The sequence below is a fragment of the Oncorhynchus masou genome, chromosome 25 (assembly GCF_036934945.1).
Source record: "Oncorhynchus masou masou isolate Uvic2021 chromosome 25, UVic_Omas_1.1, whole genome shotgun sequence".
NCBI lineage: Eukaryota > Metazoa > Chordata > Actinopteri > Salmoniformes > Salmonidae > Oncorhynchus > Oncorhynchus masou.
In genome coordinates, this window is record NC_088236.1 from 34,610,793 (window position 1) to 34,627,319 (window position 16,527).

General features: G+C 45.9%; 1 protein-coding gene across 1 annotated transcript in view; it reads left to right on the forward strand.

Moving 5' to 3' along the window:
• The window catches only part of LOC135514178 (E1A-binding protein p400-like), a 29,597-nt gene that overhangs the window by 551 nt on the left and 12,519 nt on the right, over window positions 1-16,527 (forward strand). Inside the window, 27 exon segments of the mRNA XM_064937443.1 lie at window positions 434-1,783; window positions 1,905-2,012; window positions 2,176-2,257; window positions 4,375-4,760; window positions 4,857-4,974; window positions 4,977-5,155; window positions 5,302-5,487; window positions 5,592-5,732; window positions 5,839-5,911; window positions 6,006-6,055; window positions 6,157-6,211; window positions 7,123-7,212; window positions 7,360-7,473; window positions 7,631-7,821; window positions 8,023-8,200; window positions 8,299-8,435; window positions 8,683-8,852; window positions 9,070-9,244; window positions 9,503-9,639; window positions 9,848-10,034; window positions 10,237-10,406; window positions 10,576-10,724; window positions 11,901-12,170; window positions 15,197-15,370; window positions 15,629-15,772; window positions 15,924-15,979; window positions 16,118-16,407. Coding sequence (XP_064793515.1) covers window positions 467-1,783; window positions 1,905-2,012; window positions 2,176-2,257; window positions 4,375-4,760; window positions 4,857-4,974; window positions 4,977-5,155; window positions 5,302-5,487; window positions 5,592-5,732; window positions 5,839-5,911; window positions 6,006-6,055; window positions 6,157-6,211; window positions 7,123-7,212; window positions 7,360-7,473; window positions 7,631-7,821; window positions 8,023-8,200; window positions 8,299-8,435; window positions 8,683-8,852; window positions 9,070-9,244; window positions 9,503-9,639; window positions 9,848-10,034; window positions 10,237-10,406; window positions 10,576-10,724; window positions 11,901-12,170; window positions 15,197-15,370; window positions 15,629-15,772; window positions 15,924-15,979; window positions 16,118-16,407 — 5,327 coding nt within the window. The 5' untranslated portion in view covers window positions 434-466.

The following is a 16,527-nucleotide window of genomic DNA, read 5'->3' on the forward strand; positions in this document are numbered from 1 at the left end:
TCGGCAGCTATTATTACCTAGCTAGCTAACGTTAACGAGCTCAAATAGCATTGTTACATTGTCTTAAATTATGCAAACAACATTGTTAGTAAGCTAGCTAGATGCTCAACTGCGTCTGTCAGTGGATGTCTTTCTTTATTTCTTTACCAAATAAAACACGTCAAATATAACTAGCGAGCTTGCATGATGGAACTCATTCATGAAAGGCTACCTTTGCCAAGCCATTCACTGCTCTTTGCCATTTGCTGTCAAAATGAAAAGTAATGTTACAGCGTCAAATAGCTACAGTTATGTACAGAATTATTCATGGTTGACATTGATACAAGAATATGTCAATGTTTGATTGAATGATACATATTTGCATAGTTTTGACCATTAAAATATGAAACCAATATTGGCTAAATGAGTTGATGATAATGTCTACCCGCTGCAGGTATTGTTTCCCATAAAGTAACAGTGTTACGCAATGCACCATGGGAGTGGACAACAGCATATGCAACGGCAACTTCAGAGATCCAAGTCCATCACTGGATCTGAACCAGAAGACCAGCAGCTGCAGACCATGGCAGTTACTCAACAGCAGGCAACAGCCAACCACCCACAATCACCTGTGACCACGTTTGCATCTGCAGCCAGCCCTTCAGCCCCCAAGTCACCCAACTACCAGATAATCATGAGCCGCAGCCCTGTCACAGGCCAGAACATGAACATCACCTTACAAAACGTCAGTCAAATGGTGACGGGCAACCAACAGATCACCCTCACCCCGCTCCCCCTCCAGAACCCAGGCTCTCCCGGCTTCCAGCACACAGCTCCGCAATGGAGGTTTGAGCATGCCCCGTCCTCCTATATCCAAGTCACCTCACCCCTGCCCCAAACCATGCAGCCCCAAAGTCCCACCCAGCACAACCCAGTACCCCTCCATCGACCTGGGGCACCCGGAGCAGGACTGAGTGTGTGTGGACAGAGCCCAACACGTTTTGTTGATACTGGCATGCTTGTGAGACAAATCAGTCTTGGCAGCCCATCTGGAAGTGGCCACTTTGTTTACCAAGAGGGGACAGGGTTGACACAGCTGGCTCCAACCACAGCTGGGCAGGTGCAGCTGCAACTGTCCTCCCCAGGGGCACCAGGCTCTGTGCGGGAACGCAGGTTGTCACAGCCCCATTTACAGACTGGAGGCACCATCCACCACCTTGGACCTCAGAGTCCTGTGGTCAGTGGCACTGCTCTGCCCACACTGGGGAGCCCAGGCCACATCACCACCTCCAACTTGCCACCTCAAATCAGCAGTATCATCCAGGGGCAGCTGGCGCGTCCCATGATATTTGAGAAGACTCTTGGTGTGGTAGCTGGAGTGGGGACAGCTGCCACAGCATCTTTCAATATGCCTTCCACCATTCCTCCTTCCAGCCCTTCCCTCACTAACCCTCCCCAAGGCATCCCCAATCCCCCCCTCACGCCTACCGGCATGAGCATGGGCTCCATCAAGAAACAGATACCCAAAAAGCTGGAGGAGATTGCACCTTCCAACCCAGAAGTGGCCCAGCTGAGGAAGCAGTGTCTGGAGCACCACACTAAGAAGATGGAGGGTCTGAAGGAGGTCTTCAAAGACTACCTGATTGAGCTGTTCTTCCTCCAGCACCTCCAGGGGAACATGATGGACTATTTGTCTTTCAAGAAGAAGCCCTGCGTCCCGCTTTTCACTTACCTGAGGCAGAATGACCTGGACCTTGAAGAGGAATCGGAAGAGGAGGAGCAGTCAGAGGTCATCAATGACGAGGTACCGTTACAGAATTGATTGATATCTTGTTGTATTGTGTTTTAAAGTCCTATATTCAGAACCCCTCGACTTGTTATCCTGAACTACATGAATCTAGTTCAAATCTCTGTGCCACTCCCAGGTCAAGGTTGTCACTGGAAAGGATGGACAGGCGGGGACACCAGTTGCCATAGCTACACAGCTTCCACCCAATGTTTCAGCAGCATTCTCTTCCCAGCAGCAGTTCCAGGTGAAGAACGGTGATGGGGGCACCAAGTGACTGCAACCTCTATAACCAGAGCGGATGGAACGGATTTATCGTTGTTTTAAATGTTTCCTTTTTTATCTCTTGGAAGACCATTTTTGATCTCTTGTATCCAAGCTCTTGTTAACCCTTGGATATGTCTCCTCAGGTCCACCTGGGAGCATCAGGCAGCATGACAAACCCAGGAGATATGGATGCCTTTAAGAGGCAACAGGCAATGGCACACGCAGGTAGGGCAATGACAGCACACTCCCGTGGCCTTTTTGTTGGTTTGTTTCCTCCCCCTTTTCGTTCTTTTTGTTGTTGTTTTTTGTTTTGTTTTCTTACCTCAAATTGCTTCTGCTTTTAGATATTTGGCATCTTCTACTAGCGCTGTGTGTAGAAGTCTTAACCCGAGGAAGGAGAGGTGGTCTGTATGGTGTACAGAAAGTAATTGCTGTTTGCAGAGTGTCTTTTTCTCGTTATGAGGGTATTGTGTGTTTTAAATCCCAGATCAGGCTAAGAGGTCCCGGATTGAAGTTGGTCGCCATAGAATGATTTTCCAGCATCCTGGTGTTTTAGGATCACCTGGCGTTCCACTCCAGCAGCTTATGCCGACAGCGCAAGGTAGGAGTGCTACTACCAGGCCGTTATGTGTTCTGTTCAATGCTGCTGGACGTGTCATCAATCTTATGAGACAAACTGAATTCCAACAGCGTCCCATTGTCTCCAACGAAACCTCAAAGCAGCATCAACAAAGTGATCTTCATCCATCCGCTGGACAGACACCCCAGGAAGTTCAGGCATAGGTCTCCCAGCACTCTCTCTCTCTCTCTAGAACAAGGGATAAAATGGGGAAGAAGAAAAAAAAAAGTCTGAAGAAAGGAGTAGCCTCACTGGGAAGATGCCATGTCTTATGATTTGACTTTTATGTTTTATTGATCATCCGTCTCCATCCATTTCTATTGTCAAATGTGTTCTTCTCGAGCGTCTGTTTGGACGGACTTTCCTGTGCCGTTGGAGCTTTGGCTAATTCACAAGCGGATCACGGAAAGTAAGACAGGAGGAACCCTGGGAAAAAACCAAATGTATCTTTCCAGTGGGGCATGTTTGCTCATTCGGTGATTGCTTTTTTGTTCTTCCTTTTTTATACTCATCATTCTCATCCCTCTGTCTCCTGCACCTCCCTCCCTCTCCGTTGTCCGTCATTGCATTGTCAACATGGATTCACAATGCATTTCAATACTAAATTCAGTTATTAGTCATCAAGAGCATCCGTTGTTTCCTTTTCTTGTTCCATCATGCTCATCCTTTGTTGGATTCCCCCATCTGTTTCCATGGCATACCGTTCTGACTTGGCCTCTTTCCCCCAGTTGTAGTAGGAAGGAGGGGAGCCGTATGGAGGAAGCTTGATGCAGTCATGACATGTCACAGGTTGGCGTGGTGTATGTCAGGGCCAGGTGTTGATGTGGTCTAGGGGATGATGTGTGATGGTCAGGGAGGTAAGACAGGTGCTGCTCAGTCTGTGTGCACAGCTCCGCTCAGCCCTGCTGTCTGCAAGATCACATGTGTGTCCTCCTGCTCACTCCTTTGCTTTGCTTTGCTATGGTCTCTGACCACAAAACTCGAGGCAAGTATTTGCCAGCATTCCAGCTCGGCATGACATTGCTTCATGCATGCTGAACATATGGTGTTTTTGTGATGGTGATTGCTCAATTTATTTTCTTTTTTCTTCCCCTCTGTTTTCTATTTTCAATATTTTCTGTTTCATTTGATTTTGAACCCTTTCTTCTCAGTCCCTCTGCTGAAACTGTTTATGCATGATTATTTCTGCTGTTTTAATCACATTCTCTTCTCTTAACATTTTAAAGATAATGTTTTTATTTTTGCATTAACAAAAGTAGTATTTTATTTGAAGGACATGTAGATGATCACATTGATTTGTTTCTTCTGTAACCATTGTTCTTTATAATTTTCATGAATGTTCTCTCTTCGTCAACAGTAAGAAATACACTGCTGTTGACTCATAGTACATCCAATTGAGACGTTCTGGGTCGCTGGTACCATAGATGGAGCAGTAAACACTATCGTTTTAGAATCAGATGATCACGTTCAGTCAGTACTGAAATATATTGGCTTAAGAATGAGGCACAAAATGCCCTTTGGCCTGAGTACTGCTCAGTCCCCCTTTAGTGCTCACCTGAATCTCAGTCCAGTGCAGAGTGTAGTGTTTTTAACAGGCCATTATTTTAGAGAGAGCAGGATTGGTATGGACAGAGAAACAGTAACTCACAGCCACACCTTGTTATTCTTTCCCTCTCTCTGCTCCTTTCCTTGTTTTCCTTATGACTTGGTTACTGTGCACCAGGCGGGATGCCCCCCAACCCACAGTCGGTTCAGATCCCCGGGCAGAAGCAAAACCAGCCGCTCTATGACCCGTCTAAAGGGCCTCCGGTGCAGAACGCTGCCAGCCTGCACACCCCTCCCCCCCAGCTGCCAGGTCGCCTCCCACAGGGCGCCCTCCCCATGGCAGGCCTGCCCATGGCTCTATCTCAGCAGTCACAGCTGTTGGATAGCTCAGCCCAGGCCACCAACCTGCTTCAGGCCCAGGTGAAAGTGCAGGGGGCCGGCCCCATCATGGCTCCAGTAAACCACCACACACAGCTCCAGCAGCAGATGCAGTCTGGCCTTCACCTCCAGATGCAGGCTCAGCAGCTACAGCAGCCTCAGCCCATGCTGCAGCCAGGACAGGCGGTGAGTCCAAAGGGTAACTTCCAAACATTGCATGTTTTTGGTTTGTTCATTGGTTTGTAGATCAACAGTTTGCCTTCTCTCTTCTCCCTTGATCAGACTGTGGCTCTTGCTCGTCCTGGAGCAGAGTCCAACCAACCTGGCCAAAGAATGATGATCAACTCCCTGTCTAACCCCTCCATGTCTCCTGCCCCCCTCAATGTTCCCAACTCACTCCCCTCCCCCACACCATTAGCCCCCTCCGCCACCCCGGGTCCAACATCACCCCTGCCACACAGTCCAAACTGGCCGGGCCCAACAGCACTTCCACTATCAAAATGGGTGGCTTTGTTCAGGGCTCAGGTATGCAGTCATCAGAAGGGAGCTCACAGGACAAACAAGCTGAGCAGACCAAACTGGTGAGGAGTTGGTTCAGAAAAACCTATGACTCTGCAAGAGCTTTTGTGTTCAGACTGTGTTTCATACTGTTCAGGTGCTTTTATGTTCAGACTGATCAGGTGCTTTAGTGTTCAGACTGCTCATGATGTGACCTCTGACCCCCCAGGAGAGCCAGGTGCACCAGCGTATCTCTGAGCTGAGGAAAGAGGGCCAGTGGTCAGCCAGCAGGCTGCCCAAGCTCATGGAGTCCTCTCGGCCCAAGTCCCACTGGGACTACCTACTGGAGGAGATGCAGTGGATGGCAGCTGACTTTGCCCAGGAGAGGAGGTGGAAGATGGCTGCTGCCAAGAAGGTATGATGACATAGTCCTCTTGGTGTACTGTTACTGCAGTACTGTCGTTGTTAAGATTTCGGTACACGATCATAACTGCATATGACATATTCCCCATTCCCCAGCTGGTTCGCACCTGTTCCCGTTACCATGATGAGCAGAAGAAAATGGAAGCGAAGTTCAAGAAAGAGGAAGAACTGAGGCTTCGTCACATTGCTAGCACCATCGCTAGAGAGGTGGAGTTCTTCTGGTCCAACATTGAGCAGGTGAGTTTCTCTTGATGTGAACTGTTCCATTGTTGTCCTTAATAATTTCAAGAGTGTGATACACTCTGTCCATCCTAATTAATTTGTTCCATTTGGTTTCTCTCAGGTTGTGGAAATAAAACTACAGTTTGAGATTTATGAGAAGAGACTGAAAATGCTCAGCCTGCAGAGAGCATCGAGTAAGGAGTTTATTTAAGAGCCTTTTGAAATGGTTTTACTACAAGCTAACTTTCATATATCTATTGAATATATTGGTTGTTCCTTGTGTCACAGGACAAGATGTTCAACCTACTCAGTCGACAGCAGATAAAGCTGAAAAAGACGTAGGTGCTGCATTGACTTCCTGGCTCTTGTCCAAATTATCCAGACATAATCTAATATTTTTGGGGGGTGGTATGACACTTATTTAAAATCTTATTCACAGGAACCCACTATGTCATCAAGGAAGCGAAAGTCCAGCACTTCATTGGCTGAAGAAGGTATGTGTCAAAAATATACTGAACAAAAATATAAACCCAACATGTAAAGTGTTAGTCACATGTTTCATGAGCTGAAATAAAAGATCCCAGAAATTGTCCATATGCACAAAAAGCTTATTCTCTCAAATGTGTTTACATCCCTGTTTGTGAGCAATTCTCCATTGCCAAAATAATCCTTCCACCTGACAGGTGTGGCATATCAAGGAGCTGATTAAACAGCATGATCATTACATAGGTGCACCTTGTGCTGGGGACAATAAAAGGCCACTCTAAAATGTGCAGTTTTGTCACACAACACAATGCCACAGATGTGTCAAGTTTTGAATGAGTGTGCAATTGGCATGCTGACTCCAGGAATGTCCAACATAGCTGTTACCAGAGAATAGAATGTTAATTTCTCTACCATAAGCCGCCTCCAACGTTGTTTTAGAGAATTTGGCAGTATATCCAACCGGCTTCACAACCGCAGACCACGTGTAACCACGCCAGCCCAGGACCTCCACATCCGGCTTCTTCACCTGCGGGATCGTCTGAGACCAGCCACCCGGACAGTTGATGAAACTGAGGAGTATTTATGTCTGTAATAAAGCCCTTTTGTGGGGAAAAACTCATTCTGATTGGCTGGGCCTGGCTCCCAGTGAGTGAGCCTGGCTCCCAAGTGGGTGCGCCTGTCCAGTCATACAAAATTCATAGATTAGGGCCTAATGAATTTATTTCAATTCTGATTTCCTTATATGAACTGTAACTCAGAAAGATCGTTGAAATTGTTTCATTTATATTTGTGTTCAGTATAGATGTCATTTTGTTTAGGCTTTGAGCAGGTGGGTGCCAACAGGTACCCTCTTGCATTGAACAGTTGTTTGAGCACAAGTTATCCTGTAACTTGTCTATGGCTGTGTTCTCTCTTACAGTTCAGGATGAGGAGAGCACCATAGAGGAGCAGGAAGCCATGGAGGTGACAGCTGATCAGAGGGCAGAGTTGGCCGATCTGGCTAAGGATGGTCAGCATGACACGCCTTTTTCTCACCAGAACCAGTGATGGATTTAGCCCGATGACCTTTATTTAATGGTGTTTTCTTTCTGTTTATAAGTGCCCCTTGGGTTTTGTCTATGCTGAGCCTTTCCTCTCTGTCTTGTACCGTTCTCAGCTGAGATGCCTCTGGATGCGTTGGTGAAACAGTATGCTGGTGCCTACACTGACAACTTTGACTGGCCCCAGCCTGCCCCACCAAGTGATGAGGAGGACCGGGAGGAGACTGAAGGTACACTTAAACGCTACATGTAACTCCATCTCTGTGTACCCGTCTTGCTCGGTGCCGTGTGATTGTTGATATGCCAAGATGATGTTTCAAAGCATAAGGATTTGTGGACGGGTGGTGTTCTCTCTGTAGTGCTGATGTGGTTATTGTTCCATCTCAGAGATGGAGTCCTTTCTGGACAGCCCCCACGAGGCTGTAGTGATAGACTCTCTGCTCAGTGTGGACCAGTATCGAGGTTCTGACAAGGCCTGTCCCCCTGGTGCTGACGGGAAGCCTAAGAAGGACATAGCAGAGGTGGCAGCCGCCACGGAACTCATCCTACCCAAGGGTAGTGCCAGGACCACCTCTTCTGTGAGTCCTCACATCTCAGCCTCACACTGACCCAGTGGTTCACTGTTGGGTGTCATATAACCATTTTGAGAATGAGAGGAATTTGGCAAGATTAATGAAATAACAAAATTGCTTATAAACTTAATCTACAGTTAAGAGGACAGTTAGTGGGTTACTATATACAAAAAGGGAATCATTATGACCCTTTGCTATGTATCTCAGGTCCGCAGCCAGGCTCCTTTCCTGCTGCACGGATCACTGCGTGAGTACCAGCAGATCGGAGTGGACTGGCTCGCCAGCCTCCACAAGAAACACCTCAATGGCATCCTAGCAGACGAGACTGCACTGGGCAAGACCGTGCAGATTGTGGCCTACCTGGCCCATCTGGCCTGTCAAGAGGGTAATCTAACCTAATGCTGAAATAGGTTATTCAATGCTTCTTTTACGTTTCTGTATGTAACCATGTATGTAGACTTATTTGAATTTTTTTAAATGTAGGTATCTGGGGCCCCCACCTAGTTGTGGTGAGGACGTGTAAGATGCTGAGCTGGGAGATGGAGTTTAAACGCTGGTGTCCTGGCCTCAAGATCCTCCTCTACCTTGGCAACAGACATGAATGCAGAGCAAAGAGAAGGGTAACTACTAATGATCTTTTTCAATAGGACCTTTTTCAATAGACAGACCCATGAGATCCATTCCAGCAGAGAGGCTTTGGGCAGGACAGCAGCACCAAATGTGACACAGTAAACCATGGACACTTCTCATGAATACAGTGCCATAAAGATGTAAATTTTCTTCTCTGTTTGTCTTATTTCAAATGCCCTTGTATACCCGTTTGCATTTGTCTGTCTGTAACTTGTCGTATTGTTGATGTGTCTCCAGTGGTGGGCGGAGGCCAATAGCTTCCATGTGTGTGTGACGTCCTACAAGCTGCTGCTGAAGGACCAGAGCCACTTCCTGAGAAGGAGGTGGAAACACCTGGTCCTGGATGAGGTGCAGCTCATTAAGAACATGTCTGAGAAACACTGGGAAACCATCTTTGCTCTCAAGAGGTGAACAACTCTTATTTTAGATTAGCTCTGTGGTTACACCCAATCACATACTGGTCTGCCGAGGGCTTTTCCGTGACAGCTTACTTAGCATGAAATGAAGGCTAAACTCTGAAATGTATTATTTTTTTACCTTGTGGTTTTCCATGCATTTTAAATTGTTTGTGACTAAGAGAAACAACTAAAACTGATGATGTGTTGTTGTGGTTTGTGTTTCCAGTCAGCAGAGGATCCTCCTGATCAACACTCCACTACACAACACACTGAAGGAGCTGTGGACCATGATCCACTTCCTCCTGCCAGGCATCACCAGACCCTACACAGACTTCCCTGTCAAGCCAGGCACAGACCAGAACCAGGACTACTGCCACAAACTGGTCATTCGCCTACACAGGGTCAGTAGGGGTACAACCAAACGCTCATCTTTCTAATCCTTGTGTGTTTAGAGGTTGTCAATAGTCACTGATTTCATGGATCTCGATGGCAGTTTAGTTGTGGTGTGAAGTTGTTTATCATTCCTAATGTGTGTGTTTCATCATTAAAGAAGACATCTTGCTTAACATTGGTGGTCAGTATGATTCCCATTTACCAGGGCATAGCTGTTCATACCTAGTTACCAATTGATCTGACATCCTTTCTCCTCTCCTCTCCAGATGATCCAACCCTTCATTCTGAGGCGCTGTAAGAGGGACGTGGAGAAGCAGCTCCCTAAGAAGTATGAACACATCCTCAAGTGTCGCCTGTCCAGCAGACAGAGGAGCATGTATGAAGATATCCTCACTCAGCCAGGGTGAGTCGGGCCTCCAGACACCACAGTTCCTCAGCCTAATGTATGGACAACCTGATTGCATTTTGTCCTATTCTTGTAGACTGAATATTTGAGCACAGGTTCAACGGTAGAAATGCATGATGATTCTTTGGTTATTAACAGAGCATGGTTGCACAGATGTTAAATTCACTTGCCCTGTTTCTGAATGTTTTGTTCTGTCTGCCCCTAGAGCCCAGGAGGCGTTGAAGCCGGGTCATTTTGTGAGTGTGCTGCAGGTGCTGCTGCAGCTGCAGAGGATCTGTAACCACCCAGACCTGGTAAACATCAGGGAGACCAGCAGCTCCTACGTATGTTTGTCTCTGCAGTACAACACCCCTTCCCTGGTGCTGGGAGCCCTGCAGAAGGACCAACGCACGGTAGGACTAGGAGAGTGCCAGTACCACACAGTTAAAAACTCCTGAGGGTTTTTATTCCGATTATTTTATTTCATTAGTACTGCTCACCTGAATGATGTAGAATGAAATTAATTAGATTGGTTGTGATTTATCTCTAGGTCTTTATCTGACAACTTAGTCTCCACCTACATTCAGAACACACTTTCCTTTTGTCCTTTTCTAGAGCTTGGACCTGTCCCTGTTTGACCTGATCAGTAATGAGAACAGACTGACGCGCTACGAGACGGAGGAGGTTCTACCCAAACTCAAAGTCACCCGTCAGCTGATCGAGGAGCTCCACAGAACCCCGGACCCACCGGCCAGGCCCAAGCCCTGCAAGATCAAACCCATGAGGTCTGTGCGCTGCCTTTCACATCACATGGAAACCATAAAACACACCACATGGCATGGATGATTACATTCTGTTTCTGACTAAAATGCCGAATGAAGTATATTTTTGAATTCTCACAGCGCTAGGCTGACTTGCTTGACCTTTTCATTGAATCTATAATTTGATTGACAGGTTGTTCCAGCCAGTGCAGTATGGTACCAAGCCAGAGGGTCGTCTAGTGCCCATGAGTAGTACTGTGGGTCAGCAGCGTCCTCCAGCCACCACTACCCCCGACACCTCCACCGCCCCTCAGTCAGCCCAGACCACTACCGCCACACAGGGTAAGACCTCACTATAGATCCCTATAACAAGGGTGCACCTTGGTATGCACAGGGGTTCACACTGTTTTCAAGTTGAATAACTTGACGTAAATCAAACATTTATCTTAATGTGTTTTGATAATTGCAGTTGATTATTTACAGTATTTTTGCAGTGTGTATCACACAGATAATCGCATGATACTACCATGTAATGGCATGTGTGGTTTTAGTCTGTCATGACACTAAAAACTGCATTTTAGTGAAGTTAATTAAACTAACTGCATATTGTGTCATTACTGCCGTTTACATTTTGAAATTGTCTGGTTTATGCACGTGTAACTTTAAAAGATGGGGTCATCAACGTCATTTTGGAAAAAAATCTACAAAACATTTTACTGCTCCAAATGTATTCTGAAGCAGGGAAGTCGAAGGTGAATATGTTATTATATTGACATCCTCTTTTGACTCTAAACCAGGGATGGGCAACTTTGATGGGGGTGGGGGCCATCAAAAATGGGAACTCTCCATGAGGGGATGCCGTGGCTCGCGGGTGTGAGGTCAGAGCCGGCCCTAACTGTTTGGGGACACTAAGTGAAATTTTGCAAGCAACATATTTTAGGTGCCTCTTTGACAGTGAAGAGGGAAAAAAGGTAAGGTGAGATTTCCTGCAAATCTACACATTTTTAAAACAAGTTTGCTGCAATTTTACATATTTTGCTATGGAGCGGAGAGAAGATTTAGACATTTTTTAACTCATCTCACGCAATTCTACTCATTTTGCCATGATGGCGGAGAGAAAAATGTGTAGTTTTATAGGTAATTTCCTCCAAGTCAACACATTTTACTGACATGGGCTACTTATTTGACTGTCAGTGACTGACATAACTGCTGATTCACAACCACATTTTCAACTTGCACTTTGTGTATTATACTATTCTAACTCTCCACAGTACGCTGAGACACCCGACTGAGTTCCTTAATCAAAATATTATAATAATTGGAAATTGATCTGCGGGCCTACAAAGGGGGGTCTGCCAGTTGCCCATCCCTGTTCTGGACCTATCTATCCCAGACTGGTATAAACCAAACCTATGTGATGGACCCACCACCCTCGGGTTGTGCTGTTGAATTAACTGACGCGTTGTTCCAGTCCCTTCCTAACAGTTAGCCCATTCCAAACCCCCTTGTACTTCACAGTGGCTGGGACGGCTATTCAGAAAGTCCAGACTACCTCTGCAGCCACCGGCACCACTGGGTCTGCTGTAGGCTCCTCTGGGAGCGCTGCCACTGGCCAGCATGTGGTGGGGACTGTGGCCCTGGGCCAGGCTCTGTGTGGTGCAGCCCAGCCCACTCTGCCTGGCATTGTCCAGGTCCACAGGCCATCCCTAGGCCCCACCCATGCCATCCAGCCCAGCCTGGTTCCACAGAGGCTGGTTCTAACGTCCCAGGCCCAGGCAAGGTTGCCTAGTAAGTGGCCCCCTCCCTCCAACGTTTCCCTCCACTTTCGGCTCAACAGATAGGGCTGCTCTGACAACAGGCCTCTCTCTCTCTGGGACACTGCTGATGTGTGTTTGGGTCTTGGCTTTTAAAGAAACAGCACTTCTTTCTGTGTAAATACAAAAATCTATGTCATTGTGGAATTATAGTATTAGAATATTATTGTCATGTTAACAGTATTGTTTGATATAGTTTTAAAGGTAGAAAACATATTCAGGTTTACAGCTATGGCATTTCCATTGTCCTATTTTACTGCAGCGTATCACTGAGTGAAGATAAAAGGCACTTTAAAAATGAGAACTTCAGCCACGTCAGCAGCATCCCCAAACAGCCCCCTCAGTATCTCTTCTGAAACCTGCATGTCCACAACCCAACGTCTGCTGCCATGATAGACCACACAAGACTGTTTTAAAATTATATTCCCCCGCCCCTAAATATTGGTTCTCCTATTTTACTAATATTTTGCCTCTGCAGGAAGGGATCCTAAATCTTTGGTTCCTCTGTTTGTTGATGTCGTCTTTTCTGGTTTATTTTGACTCTGAAGTAGAGGTCGACCGATAATGATTTTCCAACGCCGATACCGATTATTGGAGGACCAAAAAAAAGCCGATACCGATTAACCAGCCGATTTACATAAAAAATGTATTTTATTTTAGTTGTAACAATGACAATTACAACAATACTGAATGAACACTTATTTTCACTTAATCAATAAAAAAAACTTAATCAATTCACTTAATCAATAAAATCTATTTAGACTCAAATAAATAATGAAACATATTCAATTTGGTTTAAATAATGCAAAAGTGTTGGAGAAGAAAGTAAAAGTGCAATATGTGCCATGTAAGAAAGCTAACGTTTAAGTTCCTTGCTCAGAACATGAGAACATATGAAAGCTGGTGGTTCCTTTTAACATGAGTCTTCAATATTTCCAGGTTAGAAGTTTTAGGTTGTAGTTATTATAGGAATTATAGGACTACCATTTGTATTTCATTAACCTTTGACTATTGGATGTTCTTATAGGCACTTTAGTATTGCCAGTGTAACAGTATAGCTTCCGACTCTCTCCTCGCTCCTACCTGGGCTCTATCCAGGAACACATCGACAACAGCCACCTTCGAAGCAGCGTTACCCATGCAGAGCAAGGGGAACAACTACTCCAAGTCTCAGGGCGAGTGACGTTTGAAACGCTATTAGCGCGCACCCCGCTAACTAGCTAGCCATTCCACATCGGTTACACCAGCCTAATCTCGGGAGTTGATAGGCTTGAAGTCATAAACAGCGCAATGCTTCAAGCACAACAAAGAGCTGCTGGCAAAATGCACGAATGTGCTGTTTGAATGAATGCTTACGAGCCTGCTGGTGTCTACCACCGCTCAGTCAGACTGCCCTATCAAATCACTTAATTATAACATAATAACACACAAAAATAGGAGCCTTTGGTCTCATTAATATGGTCGAATCCGGAAAGTATCATCTCGAAAACAAGACATTTATTCTTTCAGTGAAATACGGAACCGTTCCATATTTTATCTAACGGGTGGCATTCATAAGTCTAAATATTCCTGTTAAATTGCACAACCTTCAATGTTATGTCATAATTACGTAAAATTCTGGCAAGTTAGGCGGCCCAAACTGTTGCATATACACTGACTCTGCGTGCAATGCAGACACAATTGACACAATTTCACCTAGTTAATATTGCCTGCTAACCTGGATTTATTTTAGCTAAATGTGCATCTTTAAAAATATATACTTGTGTATTGATTTTAAGAAAGGCATTGATGTTTATGGTTAGGTACACATTGGAGCAATGACAGTCCTTTTTCACGAATACGCACCGCATCTATTATATGCAACGCAGGACCCGCTAGATAAACTAGTAATATCATCAACCATGTGTAGTTAACAAGTGATTATGATTGATTGATTGTTTTTTATATGATAAGTTTAATGCTAGCTAGCAACTTACCTTGGCTTACTGCATTCGCGTAACAGGCAGGCTCCTCGTGGAGTGCAATGTCAGGTGGTTAGAGCTAGTTAACTGACTAGTTAACTTTAAGGTTGCAAGATTCAATCCCCGAGCTGACAAGGTAAAAATCTGTCGTTCTGCCCCTGAACAGGCAGTAAACCCACCGTTCCTAGGCCGTCATTGAAAATAAGAATGTGTTCTTAACTGACTTGCCTGGTTAAATAAAGATTAAATAAATGTGTAAGAAGAAAAAAACGGCCAAATTGGTGTCCAAAAATTCAGATTTCCGAATGTTATAAAAACTTGAAATCGACCCTAATTAATTGGTCGACCTCTACTCTGAAGGTGTGCACTGCTAAGCATGTGTAAATGGTCGCACATACTGCTGACCTCAGGCCGGTCCTTACCCCCAGTGTGAACACACACGGTTACCTTTTCAATAGTAACTCAAACACACAACTCAGAAATTATAGCATTTAAAACTATTATTGCCAAAAAATGTATCTTTAAAAGAGCATACAGGTCTTTTTGGGCAATCATTTGGATAAAGGTGCATCGTGTAATTGCATGCCTGCAATAGGTGTTGTTGTTGAAAAAGCAGTTAAGTGCAAGCCACTTTAACTGAAAAAAGCAGTGGCACCTGAAGATGACTTGTTCTTTTTTTTTTAAATTTCCCCCTCAGGTTCTGATAGAGATTAGCAACCACAATGATTCTGGTGTTGTGGAGTGCAGCTACCTACGCTCGTCCCACTCATTAACCCACCCTGGATCTGCATGTCTAGTCCCCCTCACCCTTCAACTAACTGAAATATCAAACATGTCTTTTATTTTGTCTTTTTGGTGATGCACTGTTAGACTGTTTCTGACAGCAGTCCTCTTTTGGTCTGTGGTGTTATTTGACTAGAGGTGTGTGTGTGTGTGTGTGTGTGTGTGTGTGTGTGTGTGTGTGTGTGTGTGTGTGTGTGTGTGTGTGTGTGTGTGTGTGTGTGTGTGTGTGTGTGTGTGTGTGTCTTCCCTCCTAAAGGTGGAGATGTGGTGAAAATAGCCCAGCTGGCATCCATAGCAGGCAGTCAGAACCGGATCTCCCAGCCTGAGACCCCCGTCACGCTGCAGTTCCAGGGCAACAAGTTCACCTTGTCCCCCAGCCAGCTCCGACAGCTCACCACAGGGCAGCCCTTGCAGCTCCAAGGTACACTCGGTAATGTACACCCAACATTTCATACTCTCCTTATTACCTCTCTTTCCCTTCAATATATTGCAATCACTTGCAACAAATGTTACTTTTCTCTCTGCCATGTAATTTATTCCAAATCATATAAATATTTAGAGTTGGATAACCGATGTTACATGTATAGACATTTTTACTTAGAGAGTGATGAAATTAAATGGTTATTACCCGAAATAGCTGTTTGAAGGTTTCCGTGTTGTCTGTGTGCCTGGTTGTGTGGTGGTACAGGTAATATCCTGCAGATAGTGTCGGCCCCCGGTCAGCAGATCCTCCGGCCTCAGGGCTCCATGCTCATGCAGACGGTACCTCAAGCTGTACCCGTCTCCAACTCCTCCCCCACACCTGGCACCCCATCCCCCCCAACCCACCAAGGTAAGCCATCCACCTTCAACTGTGAATAATGCAGCTGGTGCCTGAAGAATTACATCACTGTCTCTGCTGTCATGGCTTACAACTCTATAGTCACCTTTCTGACAGTGGTTGTGCCGTAATGGCCTTGGTCTTTCTCCCTTTACTTGTAAAGTTTCAGCCTCAGGGGTGAGCGTCAAGCCAGCTCCTGCTGCTCCTATTGCCCCTCAGGTAGGTAGAACTGGCACCGGTAAAACACAGTAGAAAATGAAACGAAACTACATACCTATTTCTATAGTCCCATGATCCATATTCTCACCAACACGATGAAATGTCACTATGATGCCGTTCTTGTGTGTCATGTACAAGGAGTCGTCAGAGGAGAGGAGTCGTCTGCTGAAGGAGCGTCTGAGCCGCCTGTTCAGTTCCAACGAGCGGCGCTGTGGCCGCAGTGTCCTGTACGGGGCTGACCTGCTCCAAGCCTGTTCTGTGACCCCAGGGGCTCCTCATTCTGCCCTGAGCCCCAGGGGCTGGAGGTGGGTGGGCAGGGACAGCTGCCTCAGGGCCCAGAGGACCCCTGTGGCCACCACCACACACCTCCAGTCTGCCCTGCTCTCCTCCACACACCGCCAGGATGCCGGCAGCCACCTAGTCAGCAGGTATCCAACTTCCCACGATGGTCAATCACCTCACATCACTGTCAGATTAAACTTTTATTTCAGGATGGACGTGATCACCCTGGTTCAAAGTATAGTTATGTTTACGTATAGTGAATTGAG